At 31.0% G+C, this 17,951-nt stretch overlaps 2 protein-coding genes across 3 annotated transcripts; one reads left to right on the top strand and one right to left on the bottom strand.

The window, feature by feature from the left end:
- The first annotated feature begins 1,460 nt into the window (after window positions 1–1,460).
- Window positions 1,461–9,715, top strand: LOC107473020 (pentatricopeptide repeat-containing protein At4g39530-like). Its single transcript, XM_016092549.1, has 3 exons — window positions 1,461–1,793; window positions 8,946–9,479; window positions 9,596–9,715. Exons 1-3 carry the CDS (start codon window positions 1,461–1,463, stop codon window positions 9,713–9,715), a joined length of 987 nt encoding a protein of 328 aa, XP_015948035.1.
- On the bottom strand, window positions 8,593–15,254 carry LOC107472945 (putative pentatricopeptide repeat-containing protein At5g37570). Of its 2 annotated transcripts, XM_052257287.1 has the most exons (6): window positions 14,984–15,254; window positions 13,469–14,017; window positions 11,262–13,174; window positions 10,732–10,834; window positions 9,812–10,340; window positions 8,593–9,711 (listed from the first exon to the last, which is right to left on the bottom strand). In XM_052257287.1, the coding sequence occupies exon 3, from the start codon at window positions 13,100–13,102 to the stop codon at window positions 11,417–11,419; it is 1,686 nt and encodes a 561-aa protein (XP_052113247.1). In that variant the 5' UTR covers window positions 13,103–13,174; window positions 13,469–14,017; window positions 14,984–15,254; the 3' UTR covers window positions 8,593–9,711; window positions 9,812–10,340; window positions 10,732–10,834; window positions 11,262–11,416. The 2 variants fall into 2 exon arrangements, with proteins under 2 accessions (XP_052113247.1, XP_052113248.1); XM_052257288.1 differs by lacking the exon at window positions 13,469–14,017 and having other exon boundaries at window positions 11,365–13,174.
- Between the last annotated feature and the right edge of the window lie 2,697 nt (window positions 15,255–17,951).

A 17,951-nucleotide genomic window follows, 5' to 3' on the forward strand; every position in this document is an offset into this window, starting at 1 on the left:
AGATACTATTTCATTAATTGAGCCACAGGTATCTAACATATTGATATCTAATCAATTTCTGTAAAGTGGTGATGAAGGATATAACTTGTATAAATCTTTTCATTTTTCAATTCAATTTATTTGATCCATTTATTCATAGAGCTATTTACTCCATTGCAGACATTTGAAAACACCTCTAACAGAGGAACAAAAATACTTGTACAAATAATCAAAATAATTTCATCCCCAACAGTAAAAAGATGATTTGGAATCCCTTAATTGATTAGAAGATCCTTTTCATTGGCTAGAATTCATTACTTGAATGAAATTAGATCTTTATTCAGATCCTTCTTTTCTTCGAATGGAACGAACAGAGATAGAATTGGAGCAATTCCCTAAATACCTCTTTAAATATTCTTCAATATACCGACTATTTATGAAACGTGAGATGCAGATGAGTCGGACTGTCCGATTTGATTAAAATCAATTTAAAAAAAATATCATATAAAAAAATACCCAAACTTTTAATAACATCGTATTATACATATATTTAATCAATATAAAAAAAAATTAGCCAAAATAGAATTGTTTTAAAGTGTGTTGTGTGTTGTCCTTATCATAAGGATATTTATTTATTTTTTCTAAAAAGGAAAAATGTTTGGGATATTGGCCAAGGCAAAAAGTTTGTTGCAATAACCTTTGAAATTAGCTTTTTAGTCATGTAAAAGATTATTTGGATGATGAACAATTTAGGGTTCTCTAGATATATATCATGTAGTTTCTAGCAATTTTAGAATTCATTCTCCTTTTTTCCTAGGAGATAGGATTGTATGTGCTGCTACATGATTATGTTTGAAATAAAGCAACTTTTTGAGGATATTCTTTCCAATCACATTTTATATGACTACCAATATTAATGTGACATCAGGTGGAAATTAAAAAAAAAAGAAAAAGATAAAAATTATATGAATATGAAAAAGAAAGATATATTTTATACATGGAATATTTTCCATTATGAAAATGATAATTAGAGATTGTGATTATGAATAATCATACTTCACTACATTATATTATTTTGCATTGGTTGATATATGATTAGTGTAAATATGAGTCCTTATATATTTAATAAAAACAAAATATATATAGCCGTTTATTATTTAATTTTTACATGATTTTTGTATATCCCAATATTCAAATAAGTGGATTTGTCATTTTTTGGGACAAACTTGAGCAATTATTTGTAATAATAATAATAATAAATGTAGATAAATGATGCCTCTATGATTATGATCTTAATCATGCACATGCTATAAGAATCTAAAAGTGGTTATATATATAAATTAAAATTTTCCCAAACTAAACCATATGGTATGATGTATTTTACTATTTTATTTTGTTTGTCCCGTGACACCCATTATATATATAAAACAAAAGTGTTAGACTTTGGTGTTGATTGGAGGAATCAATCTCCAATTATTAAGATGAGCAAAGCATTGAAGAATTCTGAAGAAGAAGAAGAAGTTGTTATTGGAGGAGTAGTAGCTTCTCCATTATGGGATTGTGGAAGCCCTTTATATGATTCATTTGAATTGGCAACACTTTCTCATATTATTGATAGGCATACGGTTGTTTTGCCACATCTTAGTGGATCAAAGAAGGCAATTAGCCACGGTTTTGATGAAAGTCATCATCACCATCCCCATCACTACCATGATGAAGTGAAGAAGATTTCAATTGAAGATTCCAAAGGTTCTTCTTCTCTCAAGTCAACAAGCTTTGGTGAAATTTTGGACAAGATCATGGGGAAGAGAAAAGTGATTAGAGGAGGGAAGAAGAAGGGAAATAATAATAATAATTATAATAATAATAGTAAGCACAAGAAAACCAAAAATGGGTTTTTTGGCTTATACAATAGATTTATTTCTAAGTAGAATAAATAATATGAGAATATTTGTTGTTAATCTTCATTCTTAATGTACTTTTTCTTTGAAAATTGTACTATATAAATCATATAAATAATAGATATAATAGGGTTTCTTTTAAGTCTAATTTTGTTCTTAGAGGCCTTTGTATGATGATATATTCACCATTCTTATTATTATTAAGATGATTATTATTATTATTATTATTATTATTATTATTATTATTATTATTATTATTATTATTATTATTATTATTATTATTATTATTATTATCAAAATTCTACTAGTAAATTTAGATACTACCAAAATAACTAATAAAGAAAAAGAAAAAAAGAAAATGCATTCTCCCTTATCTTCTTCCTCTTCTTTTATCTAGAGCTATCCAATGGGTATGAGCATGCTTATTCTATCAATATATACATGATGATGATGAGTGTCTCTTTCACACAACATTGTGGGATGCACATTTTGTTCATCACCTTGGTTATATCTATCATCCTTGGCCGGTATATATGTATATAGAATAATTCAGATTTCAGTGTGTATTGAAAAGTCAAATCAAATTAAAAAGTAGTAGTATTGTTATTTTGTGATACCCATCTATTTGAATATACATGTGAGAAATTTGGTCACCAAAAAAATGTGAGAAATTTAGACACTTTATTAGTACAATAGTTAGAATTTTGAGTTAACTTATAAAACCTTTTATATTATGATGATTTTAAATAATTTAACAATTTCAAATTTTTTTATTAAAATAGATAATTTTATGATTTAAATCTTATTACGATTTTATGTTATGTATTTAATCAATTTAATTTTTTTATTTTACGTAATATCTCAATTTTCACTATTATTATTAAAAAAATGTTGTAGGTGGGAAATAATAATTTAGGATAATTAATTCAAAAATTTCCCATTTATTTATTTAGAATAATGTATTTAAGAGAAAAATGAGTGTCTAAAGAACATTTTTCAGAATTAATTAGAAAAATATTTCAATAATTATTGAACCAAGTTGATTTTATTTGTTTCATGCTTAATTTGTGTTTTTTGCAATATAGAAAAAGTGATCACTATTTAGGAGCAGTGGGTGGAAGTCACTATTTAAATGGTGGGCGACAATGGACTCATCATCATATGTCCCATAATTATAATGCCAGAAGCAGAAAAAAACATACCCAAATTACATTTATATTCCTGTCACATTCCTAGTACATGTTTTCATTTTCAGTTGTAGATATTTTTAGAAAATGTATTAAAGAATTAATTTTTATATCAGCTAATAATATTAGTTAATTTTTTTTAGTTTAAATGACTTTTAAGTTTTTTTTTTGAAATAAAAAGTTTAACACAGTAAGGTGGAGAATTTAAAAAGTTCAGAGTTATCATATAAATACTAAACAAAAAATCGTAATTATCTCCGACATTACCATCAACAACTAGACGGAATAAAGCCAACTCACTCTTTATAGCTTTTAATCGACTTTTAAGTTTTAACCTCTCAGTATTTGGAGGGTTAAGATTTAAGATATGGTTGATATCGAAAAAATAAAGTTGTGATAATGGTATTTAAAGTGATGTTAAAAAGAAGGAAAAAAAATATAAGAATAGATATTGTAATTTAAAGATATTTAAAAAAAAACTTGGTTAAAGCTGATTTTCAATAATTATTTTCTAATTGAACTCTAAACAATTCAATGTTTTTAATCAAAGAAAGAAAAATTAATATCTATTATTATTATTATTATTTCCATTTTCATCCATTTTAATAACACAAAGGTGATAGAATTTTTTTCTTTTTTTATTTAGAAACTTTTTATAAATCATCATCACCCTAATTAATTTGCAATCAATCCTCTTCCCATAAAACTAGACAACCTTAATTTAAGAACAAAAGAAGGAAAATGAAAGCATTGGAGTTGCATGCTTTGTTTTTTCCACCCTCAAAGACAGTAAAAAAAATTATTAAAGGGACTATATAAAACACTGAAAATAAAACAGCATAGAAATACATACACCTTTGGCATGAAAGTTGAAACCTATGGCTAACAAACAAAACATGGAACATGATGAAGCCTAACTCATAACCTATCATGTGTATCTTCTATTATTGGACCACACAACACGATTTTTTACCCCAACCTTTATACTTAGATTTTAATGCTCACTCACCACAACTTATGTTTTGGCATATATGGAAATTACAATTCTTCTTTAAACACTCCTTATAAGTATGAAATGTTTTAAAGTCTTTACTTTTTTAATTAAATAAATTTTAATTTTTTATTTATTATATTTTTATATCAATAATTTAGATTAAAAATTTATAATCTAAAATTTGAGATATTTTATTTTCAATTTTTTTTACTTTTAATAACAATTGCAAGTTAATTTAAAAAAGCATTGTATCTGTTACTTTTTTCCAAATTACATTAATATTCGCTGAAATTGTATTATATTTAATTTTTTTGAGTAAAGTGACAACTTAATCTTTGAGTAATTTCATGTTAGATAAATTTGTTTTTGAATAATAAAAAAAGAATACTAAATAGATTCTTGATATTTGTTTCCGTTAGACACGTCAAGTAACTACTCTTTTATCAAAAAACACTTGACATTGTTAGTGAACATAGATTAATTTGTCTAAGTTCAATTATTTGAAAGACTAATATGTCTAATTTTAAAATTTAAAAGAATTAACATAGACATTAATCAAATTGCCTGACATTTAAAACTACAAAATAATAATTCACCAACTAATTGCCTTGACATTGTTAGAATTTTTATAATAAAATCTTTCAAGTAACTTGATGTAACAAAACTCTTTTATATATACTTTAATAAATTTAGATTCTCTAAAGTGAAAAAATTGGTAAAATAATAAAATAAGAGGTTAATTATCATTGATTTTGTAATTTTTATAAAATATGTATCTCACTAGCTTAATTTAGTTTAGATAAGTCCATAAGTAATTTTTTTTAATTTATTTATAAACTAATTTTAATATAAATATTTATTTTTTAAGTTTTTTTTAAAAAGACTTAATTAAATTACTTACCCAAACTGAATCAAAATAAATAACTTATCACTTGATCAATTTACCAACTTTATCATTTTAGAGAATCTATCTTAATCTTATTTTAATAGATCCTCACTTAATTTAATTATATGTAAGTTCAAGGTAAAACACTATTCAATAATCTAATAATAAAGACAACTCATCAAATACTTGATCATCACATACAACCTATTATTTAACACGTATATAAGGCGACAATAATAGAGATTTAATTTTTTTTAAAAATCAGATTATTAGGAAAACCTATAATAAATTAATTTAACCAGAGATAAATAATAAAAAAGAAGTTAAAGATCAAGTCCTTAGTCCACATGCAATGTTTGATTATTTCTAGTTTATAATTATTTAATTTCTGTATGTGTAGCATCCTAAGAACTTAAGTTACAAATATAGAGAACAGCATGCTGCATGCATATATGGATTGACACACATGAAACTCATTTACTTACCCTACTTGTAGTTGTATCATGTCACCTTTTCTTCTAAAACTTTTTGTATCTCACTTTTTAATTTACTATAATGATAAATAGTTTTTGAACATTTTCCTCAACAAACTTAAGAGTTATGATCAGCCATTTGCATTATTTTATTTTAGATAAAAAGTAAAAACTAAAATTTTGAGTAAACCATGTCACAATTAAATATTTTTTAACTCTAATTTACTTAAATCTGCTTAAAATTCATTCTAATTTAAGTATGGAGGACTTCAGACGACTTTGCCTTATTGAAAAGACATCGAAACTCTTATTAAAAAAAGTCTAAACCTCACATCTAAGTTCAAATCACATTAGTTTTCGGTAACTCTCGAAACACATTTTAATTAAGATTTTCGGTTCAAATTTTAGAATTAACAAATAAAAAATATATATCTCGTTTTTATAATTATATATAATAAAACATATTTTAGAAAAGAAATTAAAGTTATGCATAATCATCTTCCCATTATATATTGCTATTGTATAGATATGAATATTGTATAGATACTATATGATGATTATGGATGGCTATAACTTGATGAGTGATAAATTAACAAAAGGCATAGAATTTTGTGGCTTTTATAGGAATCTCCACCAAGAAGAAATTAACATCAAAGGATTTAGAAGAAGTAGAGATAAGAGAGAAGATGAACACATCAAACATGATTGATGAGAAAAGAAAATGAGAAAGAAGAAAAACAAGAAGAGGCATTGAAGAAAAATGAAGAAAAAGCATTTGAAATAAAATGATCACAAAGAAGAAATTTTGTCTACTACTATGTGGGATTGTGGAAGCCCATTATATGATTCATATGAATTGGAATCATTGATAGGAACTTTATGAAATTATCATCATCATCATCATCATCAGATCATGATGGATCATCAAACTCCAATATCAAAATATTCACCAACATGGTCTATGGTGTCGAACATGATGTTAATATTGTGTCCCAAGAGAATTATTCCAAAGGATCTTTCAACGTCACAAGATTTGGAAAATTCTTTATGAAGATGATGAAGAAGAAAAATAAGAACAAGAAGAACAAAAAATTAAGAGGGCTAGTTGAAATTGTGGCAAATTTTCTTTGCGGAGGAAAAAGAATTTTAATTTGATTGTTTAAAGGTGTGATTAACACTTGAAATTAATGAATTGAATTAGCAATAATGCAATATTTTTTAAGCTATAGTAATATTTTATTGGATTTTGCATACACTGTTTATATAAAAAAATATAAGAAATAAGATATTTAAATCTTATGAATTTAATTTTAACTGTAATATTGCATTCTGAAAATATATCAAATTTTAACGAACAAATATGAATTTCCGCATGCAAATAAGTGAATATACGAATTTTAAAGGATATTTAATCATTCTAGAATTGAATACTTAACTTTTAAGATATGTGTTACAAATTAAGAAAAAATCGTCTTAACTTTAATAGAAAAAAAATCTGAAATTTATTTATAAAACCATAAAATTCTAGTTCTAGAAATCTAGTAAGGTTTTGGGTACATAAAATTTGGGAATCTCTTTGCCAAAACATATGAAACACTCATACACCTCATTTTAGTTGTCACTTATAATGAAAAATGCATCTGAGGAATATATTAGAATTCAATCTGAACCTTGACTTAAAGAAATAAAATAAAAATTATATGAGGTAGGTGTGATAACTCATAAATAACCTTTGAAAAGTGATAGTTAGTTGCGCTGGATTAGCATATATTTTATGAGTTTAATTTTTATGCACTGATAATGTAATATATTTTATATAGTCGTGCAATCATAACATTTTTTTAGATGGTCATTTATGTGATTAATAAAAAAAATAATTATTTTCGCTAATGTGATTTTATGTGATTAAATATACATATAAAACGGTTTTAACAATGCATCAAAATTTAGATTCATATTTTATAAGATGAGCATTATTTAATTTCTTCATTGAAGGGACTTAGATAACATACACAGAAATATACAGCCTTGCATATATATTATTTTTATAAATCTTTCATAGAAAAACTAAGGGAAAAAAAAGATATCATAAAACAAAGCTAATACAATTGGAAGTTAAAATTACTAAAACGCTAGTATTCTGGATATATTTGAAGGAAAATTTTTATACCGCACAAAAGTAAGGAAATTTTGTTTTCTTTCAAATGAATTAGATAATACTCAATTTTAAATATTATATCACAATCTCACACACTCACCTCCTCATAAATACACACATAATTATAAAATTTTTATAAAAAAAACAATCATTTATACCCATAAACTTTATAAATGTTGACAAAAGTAACTATTAAATAAAAAATTGTTATATCTATTAAAGATGAATTTCATATAACAACAGTATGGCTTTATCCGGATCCCAAGAGAGAAAAACCTCTGGCTCATTCAGTCGCAAAGCTTAAAGCAGAGGAGTCTATTCCAGTTAATTGGTGCTTAAGACCAAGTAAACAGCTTATTGCCATTATCAATGTAGAAAGCACCCGGATTGGAGGTCTCAAGAAATCTCCTCCTTTTTTGCACCAAAGAAATAATAGAGATATATAGGTGAATTTTGCACCAAATCAACCCACTAAGAATGCAATTGGATTTGTTTACTGTATAAATATTTGTCATTATAAACTAATTTGCTTCCTAAAAGTGTCACATAGGTTTGAATCTCTCTCAATGAAAAAGAGAATATCTAATGGATGTGTGAGTAGAGTGGGTGTGTGTAGTATTGGTCCCCCAAAAAAAAAAAACTAATTTTACTTTTATTTTTTAATGGACATAAACAACAACCAAATACATTATGGAAGAGTACTTGCAAGGTGTCTACCAAACTAATTCTCATAAGAAAATTTCAAACCTTGTAATTTAGAAGTCAAGAGAACTAGATAAGTTTATTGTTTCTAATTTATATTAGCATAACACTGGATTAGCTAATTGCTTTTTCAAGTGATGATATTGCTTATACAACAATTTCTAATCAAACGGTATCAACAAGTGATTTTATTCTCTAGTGGCGAAGGAGAGTGCGAGAAAAAAGAGTGAAAAATGATCCAAACTCTCTTGGCTTAAAAGTTTCATGTTAATAATAAGAAAATGACGAAGAAAATTAAGAACAACGCATAATCCTTTCTTTCCCTTCAAAAATAAGCTAAGACTATAAGTAGCATATACATTGGATAGTTCATGATCATGTCAAAAAATCATGGAATCAAAACCATCATATTCAAGTAAAATAAATTTAAGAAGCTTCAACAACATATTTTCCATCCAAAAAAAGCTATCGTATTTTTATATATATCTATTCCATTCGTGACTAGATACATAAAAAATGACAGTTATTTTTGGACGAAATTAACTGTGTCTATGTTATTATTAAACCATCATATGGTAATATCTTGTTCTCTAGGTTTTTGTGTAAAACCAATAAGAACTTAATTTGTTACAATCCAATCACAATGAGTTAAACATCTTCACCAGTTTTTGTTGTCATTGGCGAAGTCTTCAAACCCCACAACGCTCGCAGAGTGCAAACAAATTCATGCAAAGCTTTTAGTCACCCAATGCATCTCGCAGACGCATTTGGCAAATAACCTTTTGAGCCTTTATTCTAAATGTGGCCAATTCAGCTATACCCACCACCTGTTCGACCAAATGCCCCACAAGAACGTTATCACTTGGACAACCTTAATTTCTGCAAATCTTAGAAATGGGTATCTCCCAAAAGCCTTTGACATGTTCAATCACATGCGTGAGGTTGGTGAGAGTCCCAATGAGTACACGTTATCTGCACTGCTCCGTGCTTGTGCTGATCCTGGTTTGAGGGATGTTGGTTTGCAGCTTCATGGTGTGTTGGTTCGGTGTGGCCTTGAGAGGGACAAGTTTGCTGGGAGCTCTCTTATGTATATGTACTTTAACGGTGACAGCGATCTTAAAAGTGCTTGTTGTGTCTTTCATGAATTGTTGGAGAGGGACCTTGTTGCTTGGAATGTCATGGTTTCTGGATTTGCTCAAGTTGGTAAATTTGGTGTGGTGAAGAGGTTGTTTAGTGAAATGAGGAGGTTCATTTCTTAAGACCTGATCACAGTACTTTTATTGCCTTGTTCAAGTGTTATTCGTTGTTGGACTAGGTTAGGGGAGTTCATGGGCTGGTGTTTAAGTTTGGTGCCGACGTTGATATGGTGGTTGGCAGAACTCTGGTTGACTTGTATGCTGAATTTAGGGACATAGATTCTTGCAGGAAAATCTGACTACATGGAGGAAAAGGATAGTTTTAGTGAAAACATACCTAATATACAACACATTTAAGATTCGTAATATGAAATCAAAGTTTCAAATTGTTGCACCTCTTGAAGCTCCCTTTTAACATTCTCCAGACCTCCAATATCATCATAGGAAACATTTGGAACCTCCATCATGGTTCATGTAAACGATTGCCACATTAAAGGTCAACATAATAATAACAGAACATTTTCATTCAATTTTGTAACTGAAATAATAACAGAACTTAATAAATACAAGGAAATACAAAGGATAAGACATTAATATACATTGTATATATTTGCAAGAGTAGTGTCTTTCTTTTCCAAAGTTTATGCAATCAAAAAAGATTAATCATGCTTAGAATCATTCAGGTTGAGAATTCAGCAAGGGAACTCACTTTTGCACGCAACACAGATGGGTTTGAAGAAGTCAAAGCAGTTTGGAAGTGCTCATTGGTGACAACCATAGAATTCAAAATCTCAATATCACTCGATTCATCCTCCAAGTCAATCACATCCATCTTCTCTCATATACACTTCAGAATAAAATCTCTAATTCAAGGTCTGCTCCTATATAACCATGAGTGTCCCTTACAACTCTTTCAAGATCAACCTGAAAAAACACAGAAAAACAATTTAGAATTGTTAAGCATAACATTTACAATTTAGATTTAAAGTGAGGAACTTGAACTTTTAATCTTTCTTTTCACTTTTCTTGAACCAATCAACTACATATCAGAACAATAGATTACAATTTCAAGTTCCTCACTTCAAATCACAACTGTAACATATATTATGCATGTCAATTTTCCTCTTTATTATCTTGATTCTAGATACCTATTATAAACACAACATTTCACAGCTAGATCAAAGAATTATTGTTATCAGAAGTCCATTTCCTATTTTATGAATAAAGCTAGTACTAGAAACACATAACTAGACTTTCTTATCACATTGAATTAATAATAACAGATTAACAGTAGTATTGAGAGAGATAAACTCACTGATCAGAAGATGAGGATTGACCCTTTTGAGGAGCAGGTGAGGTTGGATCAGCCATGACCTTTATCAGAACTTATTCTTGGTCTACGATGTTTAGCAGCTTAGCTATATATGCAAAAGTTTGTGCTTTGTGTTAATTCATAATACACATTAACTATCACAGGAAAGTGTGTATGAAAAAATAGTAAAAAATAATTAAATAAATTAATATATTTGACTAAATTATTTAAAGTAATACATGTTGAGATCTTAATTATCATTTTACATGAATAATCATCTCTTTTTATTAAATATTTTAATAAATAATTATTCATGTAAAAATATCTTTATACAAATGATAACTTCAATCCTGTCAATGCTATTTCAATTTAACAACAATGGAGCAACCACTAAGCTCCCAGATCAACTGCAAAAAATTGCAGCACCTCTTATGCAACAAAAATTTTCTCATTGACAGCCTCATACATGCAACTTTGGAAGCTTAAAAGGCCAAAGAGCCCAAGTCTGGATTAAACTGACTGCAACCAGGTACCTTCTGCACAGAATTTTCTCATTGACAGCTTCATATATGCAATTTTGGAAGCTTAAAAGGCCAAAGAGCCCAAGTCTGGATTAAACTGACTGCAACCAGGTACCTTCCGCACAGAATTTTCTCATTGACAGCTTCATATATGCAATTTTGGAAGCTTAAAAGGCCAAAGAGCCCAAGTCTGGATTAAACTGACTGCAACCAGGTACCTTTCGCACCCTACTGTTCCTCATCTTCGTTCTTACAAGGGAAACATCTATCCATCGATCCGCTGCTGCATAGATGTTAGACAACAGCACATAGTTAGCAGCATTTTGAGGTTCAATCTCAAAAAGTTGATTAGCAGCAATCTCTCCTAACTCTGAATCACCGTATGCTTTACATGCCCCAAGAAGTGCACCCCAGGCAGCAGCATGAGATTCCACCGGCATTACTTTTATAAGCTCATAAGCATCCCGTAAATGCCCTGATCGACTTAGAAGGTCAACCATACATGCATAGTGATCAGGTGAAGGACTAACGCAGTACTTTTCCTTCATAGAGCGAAAGTAGTTCCAGCCCTCATCAACAAGTCCCGCATGACTACAAGCTGTTAGAATGATTTTGAAGGCCACCTCATCCGGAGTTAGCCCATCCGTCACCATCCTGTTAAAGAACTTCAGTGCATCTTCCTCGAATCCATGAATTGACAACCCTTGTATCATCGAACAATATGAGACTAGATCACGGTTAGGCATTTCTTCAAATAATTTTAATGCCCTTTCCATGTTTCCACATTTAGCATTCATATCCAGAAGCGCTGCAATCACGTGGTCCTGTTTCATATCAATAGAGCTCTTTTTTACATAAGAATCAACCCATCGAGCCAGTTCTAAATTACCCAACTGAGAAGAAGCCGACATCAAGCTAACCAATATGAATTCATCAGGTTTCACGTTCATTGACTCCATCTCAAGAAATACTCTCAAGGCCCTGTTAGGTTGACCATTCTGTACATACCCTGATATCAAAGTAGACCATGCAACAATATCCTTTTCCGGAGCTTGGTCGAACAAGAACCTTGAGGTAGCCATGTCACCAGCCTTTGCATAGCCATCAATCATGATCGTGAAAGAAACAACACTCTTTTTCGGCATAGCATCAAACACTACCCTAGCATTGCCCAAATCCCCCACCTTCACAAAACCCCATATCATCACATTCCATGATGTCACATTCCTCTGAGGCATTTCATCAAACAGCCTCTTTGCCTCCACCATATCCCCATCCTTCACATAGCCAACCACTATAGCCGTCCATGAAACTACATTCTTCTCACACATTCCATCAAACACCTTGCGAGCGTCACCAATCTTTCCACATTTCCCATACATATCGACCAAACAGGTTCCAACAAACATATTACCTTCAACCCCACACCTCAATGCCGAGCCATGGAGCAATTTTCCTTCCCAGGACCTAGACATGCTTGAACAGGCCTTAATCACAGAAGAGTAAGTGTACCTATCGGGAAGAGACCCATGTGCCTTCATGCGAATAAAAGTAGAGAGGGTGTCAAAAAAATAACTTCCTTTGGTGTGGGCTCCGATGAGGGAGTTCCAGAGGAAAGGGGAAGGGCTAAGGACGCAGTCAAAGACGGCGGTGTAATATGAAGCAGTGGCGGCAAAGGAGGCGGAAATGGAAATGAAGCGGGAGATGATAAGGTGATCTTGCTCTAGGCCTCGTTGGATGATGGAGGCGTGGACTTGGTCGAGGTGATGAATGGTCTTGCAGGCCTTGAGAAGGGTGGTAATGGTGGCAGTTGAACGCGGCGGAGAAGAAGAGTGTTGAAATATTGAATTCATTTGAAAGAGCTGCTTTTTGCTCTCCGTAATTTCTCTGCTTAAGTCATTCACTTTGGTACATTCTTGATAAATCTACACACCAAAAAAGATTGAAATGACAGTAAGAAAGTGGCAATATGGCGCTTCAATACATAGTTATTAAAACCAAACCGATAATTGATTCAGTCCGGTTTAATGGATGGGTAACTGATTCATCCGATTGATCCAGTCATAATTAAATAAAATATAAAATTATAAAAATAAAATTAACATCAAAAGCAAAGTTTTAAAAACTGGACTAATTATCAAACCGTTTTAGCCAGTTAAAATAAACCTAATTAAAACCTATAAAAGCATTCTTCTTATCTTTTACATTAATCTACCTACCTCCAACAATTACACACAGATCTCTCTCTCTCACCAATGCTGCTGGAAGTACCGGCGACTTCCATGCTCTCCGTGACGCCCTCAACAAGCGCATCCAAAACAATTGCGTCGTCACTCGCAAAAACGCGTTCGATTCCCTCATCACCCTCAACTTTCGGTGTTGCTGAGTGTTTTTGTTTTCTGCCATGGATCCAAACCGCGTTAGGAACACCGATTTACATAAACCCCTACGGATTCGGCGACGATGGTGGTGCTTTGCTTTCAGATTTCAACGATTGGGATCTACACGGACATACAATCACCCTTTCGATTTAACTCCAAGTAATGCTTTTGATCGGTTTGACGCCGACACATTTGGCTTTCATGCACATGCGGTTTCGAATTCCGGAAGCTCGGAGCCGTTTGTTCCACCCTCTTTCGCGAGCCGTGTGGAAAAATCCATGCCGGGTTCAGCTTTTGGGGCTGTGGCTTCTATGCCGAATCCTTCCGTGGAAGACACGGACTTTTCTTGAGGATTATAGCACATGCAAGGCTTATCCTCAAAATTCTCTTTCAAGGATTATAAAAAAAACATTAATTTAATATGAAAAAAAATCCTAATACTTAACAAAAGAAATATCCAATTATATTTTAGTAAAAATAATTAAATATCTATAAAATTGAAAAAAATATGAAACTCTTAAAGAAATAGAGACATTCACATTTGTAATACAAAAAAATTCGAAAAATATATAAAAGAACATCCATTTAGTATGAAAAAGAATACTTAGCAGAAGAAACATCCATATATATTAACTCGTAGAGATTTTAGATTCACCCAAAGGTATTTGGCTGGTTTTTGGCTAATACCCTTTTGGTTCAGTTAGTTTTGCTCTAAACACAAACAATACAAATTAATATTTTGAGAAAACTAGCATTTTGGCCACCCAAAGTTTCGGTTTTCAACAAAATTGCCCCCCAAAAGAAAAAAATAACATCATGCCCCCCAAAGAATAGCACTCTCCAACAAAATGCACCAACAGTTGCTAATCTTTGACCGTGCCACAAAGGCAAAATGGTGCATCAATGGAGGTTGCAAATTTCAGCGACATATGCACAATGACAGAGAACCCGACTAATACAACAGCATATCGTAGCTCAAGTTGCACAAAGTAACCAAAGGTGCTTGAAGTCAGATATGCACACAGAGCAAAATTCTTGGCAGAGTGTGCTAACTAACTAAGCCAACTATAGCAGATGCAACCAAAGCCAATTCTTGATTGAATCCTAAATCCTTAATAAAAAATAATATGGCGGATTCCCAATACTTGGCACCGTTTCTGGAGGTAATCTAACTGCCATGCTGTTTAATCACATCAGTAAAGAACCTGAGCTAATCACAAAACATTCATTAATCAATAAAATCGCAACAACAAAACCAGAGCAAATCACAAAAACAGAGCATTAAAAAGTAAGAAAAAAAAAACGAAGAACAACTGAACAACTGAAGAACAAGCGAGCAAGACATTCACTAACCTTCGAAGACGGCGCCGACAGACCTTGATTGATGGACGACGCCGACCAGACGACGGCAAGAAGAGTAGGGGATGGGGCGAGCTCGCGGAAAAAGAGAGCAGCGGGGTTGGAAATTTGGGGGCAGTGGCTACACGGACGGACAGCAGCTGAGCTCGACGGACGGACGCGGCAGTGGCCCAACGGAAAGGCGGCAGTGGGTCGAAAAGAGTAGCTAGGGTTGGATAAGGGAGAGTGTGTGATTCGGGCAAGCAGAACATAGGCTGAGAGGAGGGAGAAGTGAAGTGGTTCAGTTCAGTAATCAGTAGGCCAAAGTTTGCAAACGACGTCGTTTCCTTCAAACCGGCCGGTTCCCGGTTCGGTCCAACCGACCGGTTCTCGGCCGGTTCAGCGATTTTGGTTTCAGCAGTTTTTCATACTTGACCAGACCATCAATGCCTCCAGTTCGTGGTTGGACTGGTTCGACCGGTCGGTCCAGTCTGATTTTCAGACATTGATCAAAAGTTAAAACTTAAAATGATATCTTCACAAAGATATTAATAACAATCACATAGTTAATGATGCAAAAAAAGATAATAAACTAATTACTAATACAAAATACTTTCTAAATTTAAATCAACAAGAGAAGACAAAAGACAACGCAATCAGTCAATCAAATCCAAAAAATAATATGAAAATTGACATCTATATCTTTCTAGGACAAATTTAAAATTTGACCGACATTTCCTTTATTTTAATTTGCATCTATATTTACATTTGTGTATTTTTCATAAATCAATACCAAAAATAATTTATAATAATACAAAAAGAAAGCATGGAAACAACAATTTAACTGAATAATTTTATTCTGAGTTGCAAAGAACATGAACCCTATTTTCAATGACACATTCAACTACAATAATTATTATCAGCAACAAAAAATTTAGCTCAAAAGATAATTTACAGACATTAACATAAAATTTAGCTAAATGATTATGTCACCAAGACAATAATAACTTCAATCGTGATAATAAATTGAAACAAATTTAAGTGAGTGATTATTACCGCAACAAACTTAACGTTCAATCGAAAATAAATTCATTTAGCAATGAATAAATTGAAGTTAAGTGATTATTTCGATAAGACAACAAATTGTTCAATAATAATTAAAAACAAATTGTAACAACACATTCAACTTTCAGTAACAAAATCAATCAGGGATGAATTACAGCAACAAATATAATTTACATTATGTGCTTTGGCTGCCTTTGAATAAATATATAGGTCCCCAATCATAAGGCAATGAATGTTATTAGACGCCTTATATAGTTTTCGTTCTATGATTGCAATAGAATTCTTCATGTGATTTATTTGAGTCAAACTCTCAGGTGAAGAATTTGATAGGGAAGCTTAAGGAGAGCACGAATTTAATTATAGGTGAGGCTCCATTGATCAAATTGGAAGAATTAGATAATACACAATCCTAAATATTACATCACAAACTCACACACTCACCTTCCCACACATACAATTATATGAATTCCTATATTCCAACAAATTTCGAACCGGGTGTAACTTGATGGAGGCCAACAAATTTACCATTTGTGTCAAGCCTTATTTGCGAAAAATTCTATAAAAGAGGGGGGGGGGGTCTTTTTTTTGTTAAATATTAAAGAAATATAAGTAAATTTTGTACAAAATCAACCCACTAAGAATGCAACTAGGTTTGTTTACTGTATAAATATTTGTCAATATAAACCTATTTTACTTTTATCTCCTAATGGACATGAACAATAACCAAGTACAACATTATGGAAGAGCACTTGCAAGGTGTCTATCAAACTAATTCTCATAAGAAAAATTCAAACCTTGTAATTTAGAAGTCAAGAAAACTAGATAAGTTTATTATTTTTGAACAACTTTATAAAATATTACTTCTGAGAGTGGATACATGAAAATCACATTATGTGAATATAAATTGACAAGTTTTATTAAATATATTTGATTGAAATATCTAATAATTTTTATATGAAGATGTTATCATTTAAAGTATCTATCACTTCTGATTTATATTAGCATAACACTGGATTAGCTAATTGCTTATTCAAGTGATGATATATTGCTTATACAACAATTTCTAATCAAACTTAATGGTATCAACAAGTGAAAAATATCCAAACTCCCTTAGCTTAAAAGTTTCATGTTAATAATAAGAAAGTGATGAAGATAATTAAGAACAATGCATAACCCTTTATTTCCCTTCAAAACTAAGTTAAAACTATATGTAGCATAATTACATTGGATAGTTCATGATCATGTCAAAAACCATGGAATCAAAACCATCATATTTAAGTAAAACAAATTTAAGAAGCTTCAACAGCATATTTTCCGTCCAAAAAAAAACTGTTATATTTTTAAACCATAAAAAATCGAGAGTTATTTTCGGATTTTTCGTCCGACAAAAAACTATCGTATTTTTAAACCATAAAAAACCGATAGTTATTTTCGGACGAAATTAATTATGTCTATGTTATTATTAAACCATGATATGGTAATATCTTGTTGTCTAGGTTTTTGTGTAAAACCAATAAGAAATTCATTTGTTACAATCCAATCACAATGAGTTGAACATCTTCTATAATCCCTATTGTATCTATAAAGATCATAGACTATTGATCCATTGTTCCATGTTATCCCACAAAAGAACAATGTTGTCCCAAGATAGTTGCTATGGAATTTCCAATGGTATTGGCCATTGCTTTCAACTACATGAACACCAAGATCATCATCTCTTGATTTACAATGAATTGTGAAACTCAATCCATTTTGCAAAAGATTTGTTACTTCAACGGTTGTTATGGGAATTGGAATTGGAAATTTGAATTTCTCTCCATGATGATGATCATGATGATGACCCTCTTGAAATGAAAATGCTTCTTCCTTAATTGAAATAAAAAATAATTGTAGCAAAAAGAAAATGTGCTTCATTCCA

This window comes from Arachis duranensis, chromosome 2, assembly GCF_000817695.3.
Source record: "Arachis duranensis cultivar V14167 chromosome 2, aradu.V14167.gnm2.J7QH, whole genome shotgun sequence".
Taxonomy (NCBI): domain Eukaryota; kingdom Viridiplantae; phylum Streptophyta; class Magnoliopsida; order Fabales; family Fabaceae; genus Arachis; species Arachis duranensis.